At 39.5% G+C, this 16,488-nt stretch overlaps 1 protein-coding gene across 2 annotated transcripts in view; it reads right to left on the bottom strand.

Annotated features, from left to right (window-relative positions):
* LOC121650513 (trinucleotide repeat-containing gene 6C protein-like) overlaps positions 1-14,998 on the bottom strand; it is a 45,686-nt gene extending 30,688 nt beyond the window's left edge. The window contains exons 1-3 of one of the 2 annotated variants that reach the window (XM_042002071.1): positions 14,873-14,998; positions 9,023-9,137; positions 7,967-7,988 (exon numbers count right to left, since the gene is read on the bottom strand). In XM_042002071.1, the coding sequence (XP_041858005.1) occupies positions 7,967-7,988; positions 9,023-9,085 (85 nt within the window). In that variant the 5' untranslated portion in view covers positions 9,086-9,137; positions 14,873-14,998. The remainder of the gene's footprint in view (positions 1-7,966; positions 7,989-9,022; positions 9,138-14,872) is intronic. The other variant, XM_042002077.1, reaches the window with a different exon arrangement.
* Positions 14,999-16,488: the final 1,490 nt, after the last annotated feature.

Genomic DNA, 16,488 nt, shown 5'->3' on the forward strand with positions numbered 1-16,488 from the left:
GGATAATCACCTCAGCCCATTTCATTACATAATAAAATAAGCTGATAAACCACAATCTAAACAGGATGCAAAAATGTGTTTAAAATGTACAAAAACCGTACTTAAACAAACCCAAACATCAGCTGATCGGACATTACGCACACTGAGCTAAAATAATATTTGAGTTTTGGTTTTGGGGTGGCAAGTCGGGGTGGGCTTGAAAACAAGCAACCAGAGAAAAAGAAAAACTTTGTGTGACCTAAACGAGTTACAAAGACCAGTGCTTTGCCATTGACTGCCATCCTGAGTGTGTGCTGTGAAGCAGCGAATAAGTAGCACACATGCGGCCAGTCCGTCACATACAAAAACAAAGAGTTATGTAATGCTGAGGCCCACGCTGAGGGGAGAGGGCAAGATGGTGTCGTGGAACATGAAGCCACACAGCAAATACAGACATGTTCACATTCATATTGTGACCCGATGCTTCTCTTCTTTTTTACTTCTATGTGTTTGTCTAAAATGACTGTATGTGCATGAAGGGGTTTCCTATGTAATTTCTGCAATGCTCCGCTATGGGCTACAAGACATTAGTCTGTATCTCCCTTCCCCTGTAACTCTAGTGCTGAAACTCGCCTCTCATCAGCGTCCTCTACATCTGCTCCATTTCCTCTCCATTCTTGTGCTTCATCCCTCCCCACCTTCCTGTGCTCCCCTCTCCCCTTCTCCTTCATTTGCAGTGATCTACTATTATCCTCTTGTCATTATTACTGTATTAAGGGCAGCAGATGGACGCAGTAATTCCCAGTCAATTCACCCTGCTGGTTTTAAGAGGTGATTTCCTCATAAAAACGGAGGACTTTGTGGTTGTGCCACAACATATAATAATAGTTATGGAGGCGATCGTTACACAGTCGGGACTCTCTGATGTGTGACGTAGATTCTTCTGGAAGCTGGGGGGAAGGGGAAAGACGGCTGGCTGCTCTGTTAGCCAATCAGAGTAAAGAAACGAGGAGGGACAGGGAGGGGGAATAAAAAAAAGAGCTGGCGTACAGGAGGAAGGGAAAGAGGCAGAGGAGGGAGGGTAAAGTGATGAAGAGAATAGTGTGTGTGTGTGTGTGTGGGGATGAAAGTCTCCACCCCCTTGTGTGCTCCTCCGTGAGCTCCCGTCTCACTGCCTGAAACCAGCTTGGCTCCAAATCCGCTTACAATTAGACCACTATTTGCCAATAGCGTGCCACGCCGCTTTGGTTTTTTTCACTTCAAAGAACGACATAAGTCCTGCACATTCAGTAACATAAACAACATCAAACTGATTAAAGTGGACATTTTCTCTTAGCTGTACTTATGTTAATGAAAATGAGAGATTGATCAGCAGAAAAACAAATAAATGCTTCTGGCAGGCGTGACTTATTGAGCGTGTGTCTCCCAAGGCAGCGCTTTGCAGGAAAAGTGAAAGAGAGTAAAGGGAGATCAGACTCACTCTCTATGACAGCCTATTTGCAAAAACACAGTCCTCAGCTGTGAGGTTTCACAGGAGAATTCCCAGTTCATCAAAGATGCACATCAAACGTTGGCCTAGGGGCTGTGTGTGCTTCACGCAGAGGAAGACATCCCATTTTCCCCTTTTAAAGGGATCTTAATTTTCTGAGAGAAAAGATGATAGCATGCTTGCCCAAATGTTTAAGACCAAGAGGTTGGGGGGAGGTTGTCTGGGGAGACATCAAAGAGCTGAAGATAGGTGAAAGAGAGGTAGAGGGAGGAACACAACTCAACTCAACTCAACCGTCTCTCTGGCTCTCGAATAAAAACTGAGAGAAACAGGCCGCGTGACCTTGAAGATAGATGATACCTCTGAGTGTGAGTTTTATGAGCAGACGTGCACAGATGGCAACATTCAGCACCCACAGGAGAAACCTATCCTTTAACAGGTATACTGTCATGGCTCGTAAGTTTTGACCCCATATTTGTTTATTAATGGGTTGTGTTTGTATTCTGCTTTACAAATGTTTTTTAGTTTAGTTTTTAGTTTAGGCTCACATATACTCTATATTAATGCAGCCAAACTTAAGAAAGATGCTCTGATTCACAGTTTTCTGTTTCTTCTGTCACACAGCAAAACAAACCCAAAACTGTGGAAGTGGATCAGTGCCAGTTACCAAAGGAAATAAAGATATCTATGCAGTGATTTCTGCTATATTTATATTTACAATGAACTCCCAGACAGAGAGAAGTAACAAACATATTTCTCATGCAGTCCACCACCTGTACTTCTGTTTATTATGCAAGTCTTGTCATATAAATATTGGCATCTGGTAAACTGAAAGTCAAGCTACTTTATATGTAACTTTAAAACAATACAAAAGGAAAATATAAATTCTCAGGAAACATCCTCCTCATGTTTAAAAAGAAAAAAAAAAAACATGACATTGTGCAAAGAGTCATACTGTAAGTTCTTTGCTGAAACTGGGTGGATGCAGACTGTTAATGAGCTTTCTGCAAAAATAATTTATCTCACACACATAAAGCATTTGTAAACTACCTGAAAGCCTTGTTGGTCTAAACATAACTGCTACTTCTCGTTGTGCTGTATTCTGTATTCATGTTTTCTGGCTCCAGCCAATGATCTTCAATAAAGAAACAAATGGACAACAGTTTCACTTTTAACCCGCCATTGTTCCTCCTTGGTAATGGAGGTGGCTCATCCCCACATTGCAGTGTGCTTACACATCTAGCCATGTGGGATCATTTGAGTGACAACAGTGTCGTTGGTGAGAGTGGTGTGTTCAGCGATGCTGGCTTGATTTATTTAAGAACACACCGAGACGGGCCCGTTTCTTCTGTTAAAAATTCCTTCGCTGGTCAGAGGCACATGAGCAGCAGACCAACTGCAACCCCTGTTTCGCATTTGTATTTTCAATATGTCACAATGCACAACAAAGGCTGACTAGTCCTGTATTGAAAAGGCGTTCGTAATACGGACTGTTAACTATGCAGGCTATCTAACTTTATATCAATTCATTCATAAATCAATAATAATTGTGGTTGGAAGTCTTTTTGCAGTGCTGCTCTGAAACGTGAACAATGAGTTGCTGCCTATGAACACTTGACATGATGTGCAATTAACAAGAAAAACACACAAGAAAGCCAAAGATAAACTCGGTGCAAGAAACCCTTTCCCACATGTACTGAGACAAGAGTACCACTGCTGGACCAGTGCTGTATTTGAACAGTAAAAAACAAAACAAAAAAAAAAAAAACTTACCCCTCTGTTGTTTAGTTGTGGATTGTCTAATGGTTCCTAGTCTCTGGAAACAGTTCTCGAAGTTGAAACGTTGCATATTCTTTGTCGTGTTTTTTTTTTTTTGAGAGAGATTCTCTAGTGACAATACCATCTTAAATTATTTCAAGTGTTTTATGTAGCTTCCTTTGCTGCTACGCCTCTTCAACTGACAAAAAAAAGGAAATATAGACGGAACAGATACTTTTCACATATCTAATAAAAAGTAGCAAAAGAGAATATCATTCCTCCTTCAGGGTTTAAAATGCGAGCAGCAAAAGTTCCATGACAGTAGATTAAAAGGTTTAATTAGACAAGACTAACAGCAAACATGTGGTTAAAAGGGAAACTTTTCCCTTAATCACACTCCCCAGTGATAGAAATCAGATTTAAAAGCATTTAATATCTAACAGTATAGCCAAGAGAACTGTTGTATAGATCAGACCATTTTCTCTCCAGATATCTCAAATGTTAAAAAAGGTCACACAACTGGGTGCTTTACAATAAACTGTGAAGTAAAACTAGTTTATATCACCCTCTACAATTACAGTTTGAAGGGGGCTGTCTGTAAGACTCAGACGTCAGGTGGAGGACAGAAACAAATGTTTTTCCTGGACCCATCACTCCCCTGCCCATGGCCTTTTGTGCCAACAGCTGTATACAGGCAGTCCAGATTCCACTGTGTTATGATTTAGAGGAGGTGAAGCATGAAAGATAGTGGAACATCCTGTCCTCCTGACCTGGGCAGCACCTGCTGAGCCAACACCGACTAGACAACAGCTTTAGCTCTTTACAGAAACAGCAAAAATCTGCAAAGTTTTGTGAAAGAGGGAGCGAGTGGCTAAATGAAAGCCACTTTTATTTATCCATGTAGCTTTATGTAGTTTATTTTGTAAAGGTTAAAACATTCTCTCTTTTTCATTAAAAGTTTAAAATTTTCTGTTTGTCCAATATGCAACACACAAACATTATATTTCTTGATTTGATTAATTCTGAATGTAAAATAATAATTAAAAAAAAAGACAAATTCTTAAAAACCTGAGACAAACCCCTAAAACCTTTAGTATGTGTTTAACGCTTCTGTTATTCCCTTTGAAACCCTCATGTCAAAATTAAATCCATGCATGGCATAAAAGTGGCAATGATTATTTAAAAATGACTGAAGTGACAATATGTACTTACAATATGTACAGTCGTACAGTCTCATGTGCACAATTTATGTGTAACAGCAGCTGAATCCAGCTGTTACTACTGCTGCTCTTGAAAATGGAGTTTATCATATCATTCATTTAAGCTGTGCTCCAAGTCATATGGAAGAAGCAATGACAAAAGGCACACTGGTATAAATCCCCTATGATCACACTAAAGTTTATGGCTCTCCAACTCATAACACTGGGCGTAATTAAGCGAATGTGAAACTGCAAATTAATCGGTTATGAAATTACCACGGTAACAGTATTTTATAATCATGTTATCCTTTATAGCGCTATGTAAATGTATGTCTTGATGAATATGTGTGTGTGTATGCGGCTCTGCCATTGACAGCCCTAAGTATGCACTGCATGAACAGAAACCAAATAGCTCATTAACCCTTAGAAATGAACTCTAGTGTAGCTAGAGCAACGTGCCTCCATTGGGCAGCGACTATACACAGAAACTGACTGTAGCATGCTATGACACAATATGACACTCCTCAAAACAACTATTATCTAAATAATGAGCAAATTAATGCTGACTTTGGCTTATACAAATATATATATATATATATATATATATATATATATATATATGGGTACAGGCCCAGCTAAAACAGCCTCCAGCATGAACAGCCCACTGTCACAACAATCACACTTTATAGTATACAATGTCACCTGGTACTCTACAACCAATGATCACATAATGATCACAAGACAGAAATACAATGGAAAAACATCTTCTGCTGAGCTATTAGAAGGGTTGTTGCTGCATTGCCTATATTTCACTCACTAAATGAACTGTTAAAGTACAGGGAGTTTAACACACCTGTTTTCACTCATGCAGACATGCAGCTACATTTCCAAAAGTGGCTTTCTCATAAATTCACATACCAAGGAGTACAAAATATGCAGATGAATTAATTTGTGGTTTGGCTTTAGAAAATTGAACCATGCAAGATAAAAAAAAGGGACAAATAAAAACACAGATCCATCTTTGTAAATATGTTTGCTTTTTTCCCCAAACAACAAATGAACTACTAACTTTGAACAGAGGGAGTCCTCTTTGTCAGGCAGTCTGGGACCAGCTGTTTAGCCTGTAGCGGCGGTCCATGAACAGCTGTCCACTAAACATATCAGATAACTTTCTAACTGAATCCAGAAGTCTTTGTTTGCTAATAATAATTACATATATATTTAAATCTGTTATAATGGGCAAGTTAGTCGAGGTACTATTTGAGGAATCATGGTAAAACTATACATGAGCAAAAAAGCATTTGAGTGTATGAGCAGATACAGAATGCAAATACAATATGCAGCTGGCATTTGACTGTTAACTGTGTGTGCCTGCGTGCGTCTCATAGAAATGGGCCAGTTGAAATAACCTACAAAGGGCCCCCTAAGCTGTGTCGACAAACAGGAAACTGGAGAGCAATCTGACAGCTTCACGTGGCTCCGTCTGTTTCTTTTGCTCTCGCACACAGTTTTCCAGCTCTCTCAAATCAAACTGAAGCCACACGTTTGTGCAGCTGCTTCTCTCACAGTTCTTTCTATTTCCTTGTAGCTCACCTTCGGCTACTCTGCCCCCCTCTGAGGGGGCCCCTCTGCTAGACGTGATAAGAGGTGGTGTGATATTGTTATGATGCTTAGGGCCTTCCTGGAAATCTCCTGTGTATGGATGCATGTTTATTCAGACCCCACACTTGCCTTGCTCTCCTAATTAGGTCCCAGTGTACCTCAAATTAGTGTCATAGATGATCGGCTTCTTTTAGCTGATTGGCCAATAAAAAACTCGTTCCAAAAATACGATCTTTAGTACATCTATTCACTATGACAAACAGAAGTCATGTTAAGTAAAACAGTTAAAGCTTTCATTCAAAATAAGCTCTTAATTTTAAGACATCATCTTGCATCTCTGATTGAATTAATTTTCTGAAAGACTTTTACTTAATCTAACAACTAGTCAGTGGCCTGTATATATATACACAGGTACAGAGTATCTATATATATAGTATATATTTCATTAGAACCAATGAATGCCAAGGCAAACTAGAGTAGAAAGCTGAGGTTGGGATCCCACAGCTCTGAAGGAACTGATGCAAATCACGCACGAACTATGCTCTTGATGTGACACCTGCTCTTGGAGTCGTCTAGCTTCACCTTCAATGATTCTATTTAACACAAAGCTGCATGGCTATTAACTTGATATTAATGACAATAAGACAAGTTGTGGCAAAATCTTTAATTATTTGAAGACTATTATATTACTTCACTCTATGAAGAGGCAAATACTGTACACTATCATTCTTTCTAACACTTTAATAGAAATGTCTGATTAAAGTGAAGAACATTGACAGAAAATCAGTAACAAATGCCTAAATTACTGAATCTTACATACAGATTAATGAAGCTGTTAATATTAACCATCTTGTGCCTGACAAAAGCTCTGTTGTGCATATCATGGCCTAGTTTGGCATGAGGAGTTAGTAGTGGAAGGGAGTATGACTGATCATCTGATACTTCAGGTGGAGATTTGGAGGTCAAGGCGCTGAAAGCTCAGAGTCTACAGCTGAAATAAAGTGGCACAATTCATATTCTTGCTTTTAAGCCACCAACTGTGACAAAAATGTGTCTGAACAGTTTTTGTCCTAACACTTGACACACTCGTATAATAGGGCATTTTTTTCTCTACCATCCTGCCAACATCCATAGGAGGTTATAATTACCTTGACTATCCCTTGTGACCTTGTGAGAAATTAAGTCTTCCTCCAATCTGCTTTCTCATCCCGACAAACAGATCTGCTCCCAGGCTAACAGTCTAACCATCACAGCCTTGGCGGTTGTTAAGAGCACAAGTTTGTGGAGACAAACTACAGCAGCTGTGCAGCTGCTTATAGAGCCGGAGTTCCAAACCTCCCAACCAAGTCAACTCTTCATAACAGAGGCCACCTTTCAGCCATCTTTATGCATGTACCTTGCTTCGGTTTGTTTTGCTCACTTTTCTTTTCCTACGAGATTCCTCCTAACCTCTAGCCTCTTAGGTATGCCTGAGAAGCCCACAGGGAGGCCTGAGGAGCAGCTGCACCTTCCCCATGCTCCTTATTAGTATTGTAAGGACACATGGCTTCCATTTTCAGCTCAGGTAGTTCAGACCACCTGGCTGCTGCTAATGTTTCCAGTTAAAGATGCTTTACGTGAACAAAAAGTCATTCTTTTTATTCACACAGAAGTTAAATTAGATCAAAATAGGGCTCCTCAGGCTTATCAAATTAGAGCCACCTAAACAGGCCAATGCACAATTTCTCACCCTTACACTGTCACACACTGTCTCCTTCCTGTTTGCAAACACACCACCAGACTCACAGCGGACAAACCTGGCAGAGCATAACATAGCCTGCGCAGAGGACTCTTGCAATCAGGCAAATTACCCATGCAGACAAAAAGAAACATTCAAGAAATTTGCAAAGTAGCTATAAAATATATACATTCACTCAAGATACCAGCAGATACAACTCACCTTTGGTTATCTGTTCTGTGGCCTGAAAAAGAGAAAAAGCATAAATAAGGAACAGAAACAACTTATAATAACACAATAGGCAGCTCTGAAATCTATCATAAATGCACACTAAAAACTGTATATGGATTTTAGTGAGTTGGCCCGCCAGCTGTGCTGCAGCAACTAATCAGGGGCGTAAGAAAGAAATGCTCAGGAGCCGATTTCGTTCCTGTTTTGAAATACTAAAAAGGTTTATGTTCATTCTTATGATTTGAAGGGGGTGAAAGGGTTTACTGGACTTTTAGTTGGTGAGGGAGGAAAATAGCTCCCACAAGATGCTCCTCCCATACATTAAGAAACACGCATACCTTAACCAGCATGGACACAAGGGGTCAAGGATACATGCAACGTAACACTGTTAAGACTGAAAACAGATGACCCACTGAAGGGTAGAGTGAGGAGAAGCAGTGTTGGGAGGCATAATAAGGATGAGAAAGACGACTACATAAAGCTGCTTCCTGGGGAAACTAAACAAAATTCATGTGCTCAGTATGAATGTGTTAGATTATATATGGCTGAAATAAAGGCATCTGTGCAAACTATAGAGTAGCTCTTAGCGCAGGATTACATAACATCTAAAATAATACAATTACAATTATTTTCATAATGGAATAAATTGGCTTTTTTTTTTTTTTATTAAAAATGTAAATAAACAGAAGCACAAAAAATCTTTTAATGGTCATGAGATGTTGTGTTGTTCAACCAACAGTCTAAATGCTAAAGATACTTTTTTCTTATAATAACCAGCAAATTCTTACATAATAAAAATTCTAATATTTTTAAACAGAATATAAAAACAGCTTATAAACCCATCATGACTTTTAGCTACAGCAGTCTTATCTAAGATAAGCCGAGTAAAACGGAAGTGGAAGTACAATGGCCGTGTGTGACCTTGCACTAAACTGGGGCTTACAGTATCTTATCTTATGTCATATTTCACAGTAGCCTGAGACAATTAAAGTAAAAAAAGTATAGGAGGAAGTGTGTCTAAGAAAAGCACCACCAGTACAAGCTTACCTTTTTGTGACCAGCTTCTTTCTTTTTCTTCTCTTCTTGTTTTTTCTTTTTCTTATCTTCCATCAAATGGTCCTCTTCTTATGTTTTTTCTTTCTTTTTTTGCTTCTTTTCACAGCTGGAACGTAAAAGAGAGAGAAAGACAAGGATTTATCACAAGCACCTGCTGATGTGATGAATACTTTGCATCAGCAGGTGATCACCTGCAGAAGTGATTTATTTAGCTACATTGTTCAAGTGTTGTTTTCCAAGGTTATAAAATCTGCACATCAGTAGCAGTATTTGTAACACACATGTAGCATCACAACCATAGCCATAATACAACCACTCCACAGAAGAATGTGGGCTTATTTTGTGTTCTTTACTGTGTTTTAAGTGTGCAAATTGAGAATGTGTGTTTTATATTATGGTGGTTTTTAGAGCCGTTTCTGGAAGCATTTAGAAAAGCCTTGTAGGTCTAGCATAGTGGAGCATTGGAGATGAGGTCCTCAGTCTGTAGTCCACAAACCCAACCAAATCTCAATACAATGGATGTGTGGCCAAACCACAGAAACACAATTCATGACAGTTTTCTGTATTAAAAATTTCTCTGAACCTCACTGGTTGTAGCATCTATCTTCAGTACCCAGCACTGAGGATGAAAGTGTCACACTCTGAAGCTGAAAGCCACCTTACAATACACCATTGTTTTATATAGCCCGGTAACCAGCTGGGAGCTGCTCTTTACCCAACCAAGAGCTTTCACTGAAATATGAATAAATCTTTTTCTTGGTAACACCAGCTTTGTTTTTTTAAAGCAGAAAAAGGACAGACGAGGATAGAGAACACAGCTAGAAAAAAATAAACACATTTGAATCCCTGAAACTAAAAATATGCCATTGTACATGAAACCATCAGCTCTTTCTCTTGCCAAGACTTTGCTGCTGCAGGCAACGGCGACATGTGCTATTGCCTGGCAACAAGCGCTCCCAGAAGTCCTGGTAAGCAGCCAGGTGGAGACAGACAGCGCCCTTAAGCGCAGCGGTGAAATCAGTTTTGTCCAATCCTGGAACTAGTAAAACTGATGAAAGCTAAACTTGGTAGAGTGATCCATGCTGAAGCACCCATCTGATCTATCATTTAAGTGGCTGGGTGACATCATTAGAGCTTGGGTTCAAGAGCGTTTACAAGACTGCAAAAACTATGCCCTTATTCTGCTTTTTGCCTGCCCTGTTCGTGCCCTGTGTTGTAAATGTCAAACACATTTGTGAAGGCATTGTGTGTGCCTGAACTGAATATGTGGCAAAAATTAGCATTTGTATAGAGACTTTCAGAAGTAAAAAGGCACATTTGGATACATTTTTTCATCCAAGTGCTTATGTCAGGCACAGTTTACCTGTCTAGGGTGTACCCTGACTCTTTTTCTCTTTGCCTCTTTCAGGATAAAGTGGGTAAGGAAAGTGGAAGAGATCAGGAGATGTCAGGTGTTTTTACAGTCAAGAAGCCTTTTGCAGGTAAACTATATGTATAAACTGTTATATTACATTTTTACAGTGAACCGCCTTTAACGCAATGCCAGCTGAAGCGGGCGAAGCATAACCTGCAGGAAGCAGGAGACAGCTGATGTGTGAGGGCACAAGGTTGACAACTTATCACTCCAATAAATTGCAATTTTATGTCCACAAACTGTGTTTGTTTTTTTTACCTCTATATTTTTTTACTAACTTAAGGTGCAACATCACCACCTAATGCTTGAGAGTTAACCACACAGCTATTAGCATAATATTCAAAATGAATATGTAGGTGTGTCAGAACCTTCAACTGGCTATACATGTGTTGTTAATCGTGTGCTAATGATATCAACTTCATATCCTAAATGCCATGTTTATTGTAAATTATGTTATAACTGCACAGTCCTATATACAGGTCTATATTCAACCTTATTTTTCACACTAAAATCTTTGGAACGGTTGTCCTAAACAGGGGTGCCCATTGTCAAGTACTTGAGAACTACTATCCTGTAACATTTAGATGCATCCCTGCATGTTAGTGGTGTGTCTTATACACCTAACAGAGTTAAGTATGGTGCTCCACAAGATTCTGGACTGGGACAGATTCTGTTCTCTGTATACTTGATACATATTGGGGGAGAATATTAGAAAACATGATATGCATTTCTACTGTTATGCAAATTAAACTTGGCTGTATTTATTTATGAAGCCCAAACAAACTACTGAATCTAGAGACGTAGACATCTAGAATGACCTGTAAATTTCAGTTTTTAAATCTAGGCAGCAATGAGGTAATTGTTAAGGCCTGAAAAACCTCAGATATTATCAATTACTATGGATGGTATTATCTTTGCTTGTAGCTCTAATATTTAAGTCATTTGCCAAATATTCAACAGCAGAGCATCCCTAAAAATAAAAAAAAAAAAAAAAAAAAAAGAACTTTTCACTAATTATTTACTCAAATTAGCTGAACTGAGAGTGCTGCCTCTTCAATAAACCTTTATTTTCTGAGAAAAAATAGAAAATTATTAGTAAATATTAGTACTATCAACTTCTAATCGCTGCTGTCATCAGTTGAGGTCTGATGTTTTAAAAGAGCAATACCAAATAGAGCTGTGAAGTCAATTATTATGGTTGTGGGTGAGAGCTACTACTCATAACAAAAAACACTTTCTTCTTATCATTTTTGTTGTTCTTTCTTTTTTTTTTTATTAATCTCTAGCAGGCTGATATGGATCCCGTTGGTACAGCTGCCATGCTAAATATAGCTGGTGCTGCTCCTTTCCAAGGCATCAGTGGGGTTTGTGTCGTGTAGAATCAGAGGATGAGAGAGATGCTCCAGTTAATGTGAGCCTCTGTCACCCTGTAACCCGGACAGAGAGAGTGAGTGCCGAGCAAAGCGTCAAAATGATTTCAGTTTCAGTGACATTCAGTCCCTGAGCTGGACAGAGTGTGTTTCTCAATGAAAGATGCCATTTTATTTCCAAACATGTGCCTGGCTTTGACAAATAAGCATGTCTTGGACTCAAGACTGCTGAATGACTGGGAAAGGATGCAACTCTGATACCTCCTGCTCACTTGGATGCCACAGCACTTCTGATATATCAGGACCATGTGAATAGAATTATGTTCTTTTTTTTTTTTAATATAAAAAGTAAGAAATAACTTTGATTACCAACTATTATTTTAACTATCATTTAACATGTTATATTTATGAAACACTTCTGGGGGGAAAAAAAGAATAAAAATCACCCGAAGGGGTAGAATATTCTGCAGTTCTGACTTGATATTTACTCACAGAGGGAAAGAACATCTCATGTAAATTTGAAGCACACAGCCCAAAGAGCTCAGCTTTGTTATAAGAATTACACTTCTCCATTAGAACAACAGGATTATGTCCCCCTTTAAAGCAGATGTTCACAGTGCTGACAAAAGGAAGGCAGGAAAAAAAAGACTGAAAGATCAAGTACAGTCTGATATGAACAGGTTAAAAATGAAGTGGAGATAGAGAGGAAGTAGTGTCAACATGTAAAAAATAAAAGCCACACGTGTAAATACCTTGATGCCCCAAACTGGAACAATAAAGATAAAGGTTCTACAAATGATGAGGGTGGTTTTGTGTGAATGTGAGAGATGGGGGAGGGGGGTACGGGAGGGGGTGATAGACGACAGTCGCCGGGCACAGAGCCAGGAATGCCTTCGCTGTAAGCCAAACAAGAGAACGGCAAGCACTTGGGAGAAGGCTTGCTAGCAACAACCGCAACAGCCACTACAGCTGAGGCAAAATGCTTAGTGCCCTCTTCTCTTCTGCACTTTGGGACAATACAGCTTTATAAACTTTCTGATATGCCACAGAGCTCAACAGGTTTTTTTAAATTCAAAACCTCGCCCACTGTAAGAAAAAGCGCCAACATGTCACTCGTACCTTTAATTGGCGTGAAGGTTTAAAAACTGCAGGGTAAGCAGAGGTAAAGTCCTTGTGCTCTGCAAAGAGGATTGCACTGTGTAAACTACTTGAAGCTATTCTCAGTGTGGTCATGTTAATGCTTTCTGACCCGGCCTAATGGCAAGGAAAAGAAAAACTTATGCTGCACTGCTGGCAGTATGAAAAGGCACTAAAATAACTTGAATGGACACAGTCCAAAAGCTCCATCTCAAATACAAGTGCCAGATGTTTTCCGCAGAAGCAATGGGAACACATCCACAGGTCCAGATGACAATTTATTGCTCCAACAAATCAAAGAACTAATACAAATGTTTTTATTAAAAACCAATAAGGTGACTCTCCCAATTTTTCAACATTTGTCTTCATAATTAAATCCAATATTCAGCATGCATAAGCGGTCATTTGCCTGTAGAGTCTGAAATGTAAATGCAACAAATCAGAATTAATACTGAAAATGATAGATGTACTACCTTGCAAGAAAAAGAAAAAAAAAAAAACAATCTCAGATGTATGGAAGTAGTAATTCAACAAAAAATTCAATAGAATTAAACAAATTAAACAAAAGATTTAGCATCTGCCACCAATAAGTAGCTTTTTATAGAATGCAAGCTCATCATTTCCACTCAAGGCTCCAGCTTAGCATCTGAAGAATCTGCCAAACCAAATGACACAACCTGGCAAAATGCCTCTCAGCCCTCCAGTCCAGCACAAAGCAAAAAGCCATCGAGGGTTCTGAACTAAAAGGTAAGCTATGACCTAAGCCGTATAGTAATCACAGCATTTAGCTGCCTGGTTTTGTTATCAAGTCCCCTTTGGTGCCCCTCTGTGAATACACACACTGCCTCTTTCAGAGGCTTGGGTGTTGACTGGGGGCCCCTATCCCAGTAAGGACAGAAAAGACCCCAACGACCCCCTTTTTTTTAAAAAAAATCGCCACCATTTCCAGATCCAAAGCAGGAACCACGACACATTTGTAGAAGCAGCAGGGATAAAAGCTTGTGTCAGCCTGCCTTCTGCGTGCATCAGGCTACTGGCATCCCCAGTCTGCACACACCGCTCTCACTAGAGGAGTGTGTGTCCCTGCATGATGTCAAGCTGCAGAACAAGCCGGACTGTGGGGAATGGTGGCATCATATCTCTGGGATTACACGGCTCTCTAATGCTCAGACTCAGCAAACAAAGAACTGACAAGTTGGATTTAAGATTGATACAATATTAAGTAGACTGGCTGCAATCACTAGGACTGCATTAACGTAAAGACGATGGGATATGTTTACATCAGTAGTGTGCACTTGCAAGATATTTTAAAGCGAAGGGAATAGACATCAAATCACAAAGTGCAGAAGGATGCACAGGCAAAAATATTCTTTGAAAATGAAACTGAGAAGACAGCCGTATGTGGGGTTGAGCTCTGTGGGTAAACTCGGCTTGCTAATGTGTTTAAAGAAAATCAGGTGATGCATGTTAGTCGTATCCGTGGCACAAAGCATATTTTGTGCGAATGAGCGGCAATAATATCCATGTCAGGTCTCCTGCAAGGCAGCGCAGCGGCAAGCGTCCCTCCAATGTCTGCCGAGCTGCAAATACGACAGCAACAACACAAGGCGCCCTTGAATTATCCAAACTGCGACGCTTAAAAGGTCAACCAGTCCAACTTATGTTGACACCAACATTAAGAAAGCCTACATGCTAAGCCGTTTGCTAACCAAAAGGACCTCTGTGCCACCGACAACTGCGATAAAAACCGAGCACCCATGGCGAAACATTGATGTCAAAGTGGGCTGAGCTAAAAAAATATTTTCATCCCGAGTCTGGCTGCCGTGTTTACAGTCAAAGGTCCGCATATTTGCGCAAACGGAAAGCAACTAGAAACTTATCTTTCGTGCTTTAACGCTCAAAACGGTAAATAAATCCTACCATGAAGCGTTCAGTAGGTTCTCGTCGGCGGCGGAGCCTCTGCAGCCATTTTGTAGTAACTGACCGGGGCAGGAGCTCGAGACGGTTGAATCGGTGGTAACGGGGGATGGTGGGCGGAGCTTCAACCTCCCACGTGACCTTCAATAACAAAACAAACTGGTCTCACTTCACGACGCTCCACCCCCGGCGTTTCCATAACAACTGCAGCCCCTCCATCACTGCCCTGCCGCTGATGCACTCTAGTATACATCAATCTTCCCAAGATATATCTCCAAAGGCGAAAGTAAGCAAGTGTAAATGTCAACAAACTATGAGTGAAAAGTAAATTGTCCTGTGATGACAAGCTAAATATATAAAAATGTTTTGGCTACGTTAGCAGTTTATGGAGGAAAAATCTTTACTGTGTAGAAACACCAACAGAGGGCACAATTTCTACTCTGCTGCAAACCTCCAAAGAAGTAACATCGCTTTCATCCACCGTATGCTGGTGTCATGGCATCTTTGCAGCAGAGTACAGGCTGCTAAACTGAAGACAAATCAATGACTGTACATTCTACATGGTTAAGACAGGGAAATATGTTCCTCATAGCTTAAAAAAACTAACACTTCTCCACCCCTACAATTTCACTTTAATATGATATGTAATTTTTCCCAAATATCTGAGAGGAAGCAGATTTTCTCTAACTAATATTCTGAGTTTAAACACCCCCAAATACTGCACTGAAAACTACCAAGCCAGCAATGAATGCAAAAAATGTTGAGGGGTTGTGAAAAAAATCTGGATTTGGACCTGACAGACAAAGTGTTGAAACATTTCAGGTTGATGCAGTGGCAATCAATCAGCTTTTTCCAGGATAAACCCTTACTAGGACATTTTTATAAATACTGTTCTATAATTATGCCTAAAACATTAATATATCAAAAAAGAAGAGAAAAAAGAAGCAATACACATGTGCACTTTTATAGCAACTATAGATAAGCCTACATGGTGCTTCTTCAGACTGTTCCATTTAAAGGTCATTTCATCCCTTTTCTCCCTCTAATACCAACTAGTACAGTTCATTCTGAAAGCTTTACATATTTATCCAGGAGAAAAAGAGTGAACGAAAATAAAGGCAAAGAAAATAAACCTAACTTATTTAACTGGCTATATCCATATGGTGCAACTTTTACATGCTCTGCATTACTGCATCACAGGTAAATATTGTATTGTATTCTCTTATAAAAGGATCTGTTTTGACCACTACCTACTTATAAGTGTTAGCTTTTTGTTGTTTTTTAAAGACATGACCACCACACAATGCATTCTTATATATACTGTTTTAAAACTATTTCTTTAATTTCATGGAAAAAAAAAGACAGGCTTAGAAATATTAATGAGAAAACAATCAGCTGATCTCTTTAGGCAGAGATATTCCCACTGTGAATTACATGACATCAATTGCAGACTGTATGTCTGCAGTACACCTAATGAGTCTAACAAATGTACTTTTCTTTATCTCACCAGCTGTTACTGAAGTCTACTCTGTGGTATTTCAAAGAAATCTGGAAACATCAAATGGTGAACACCCACAAACGCTAACAGTGAATCTGGCTACAAAGCATGATGATCACCA

Source organism: Melanotaenia boesemani, chromosome 2, assembly GCF_017639745.1.
Source record: "Melanotaenia boesemani isolate fMelBoe1 chromosome 2, fMelBoe1.pri, whole genome shotgun sequence".
Taxonomy (NCBI): Eukaryota; Metazoa; Chordata; class Actinopteri; order Atheriniformes; family Melanotaeniidae; genus Melanotaenia; species Melanotaenia boesemani.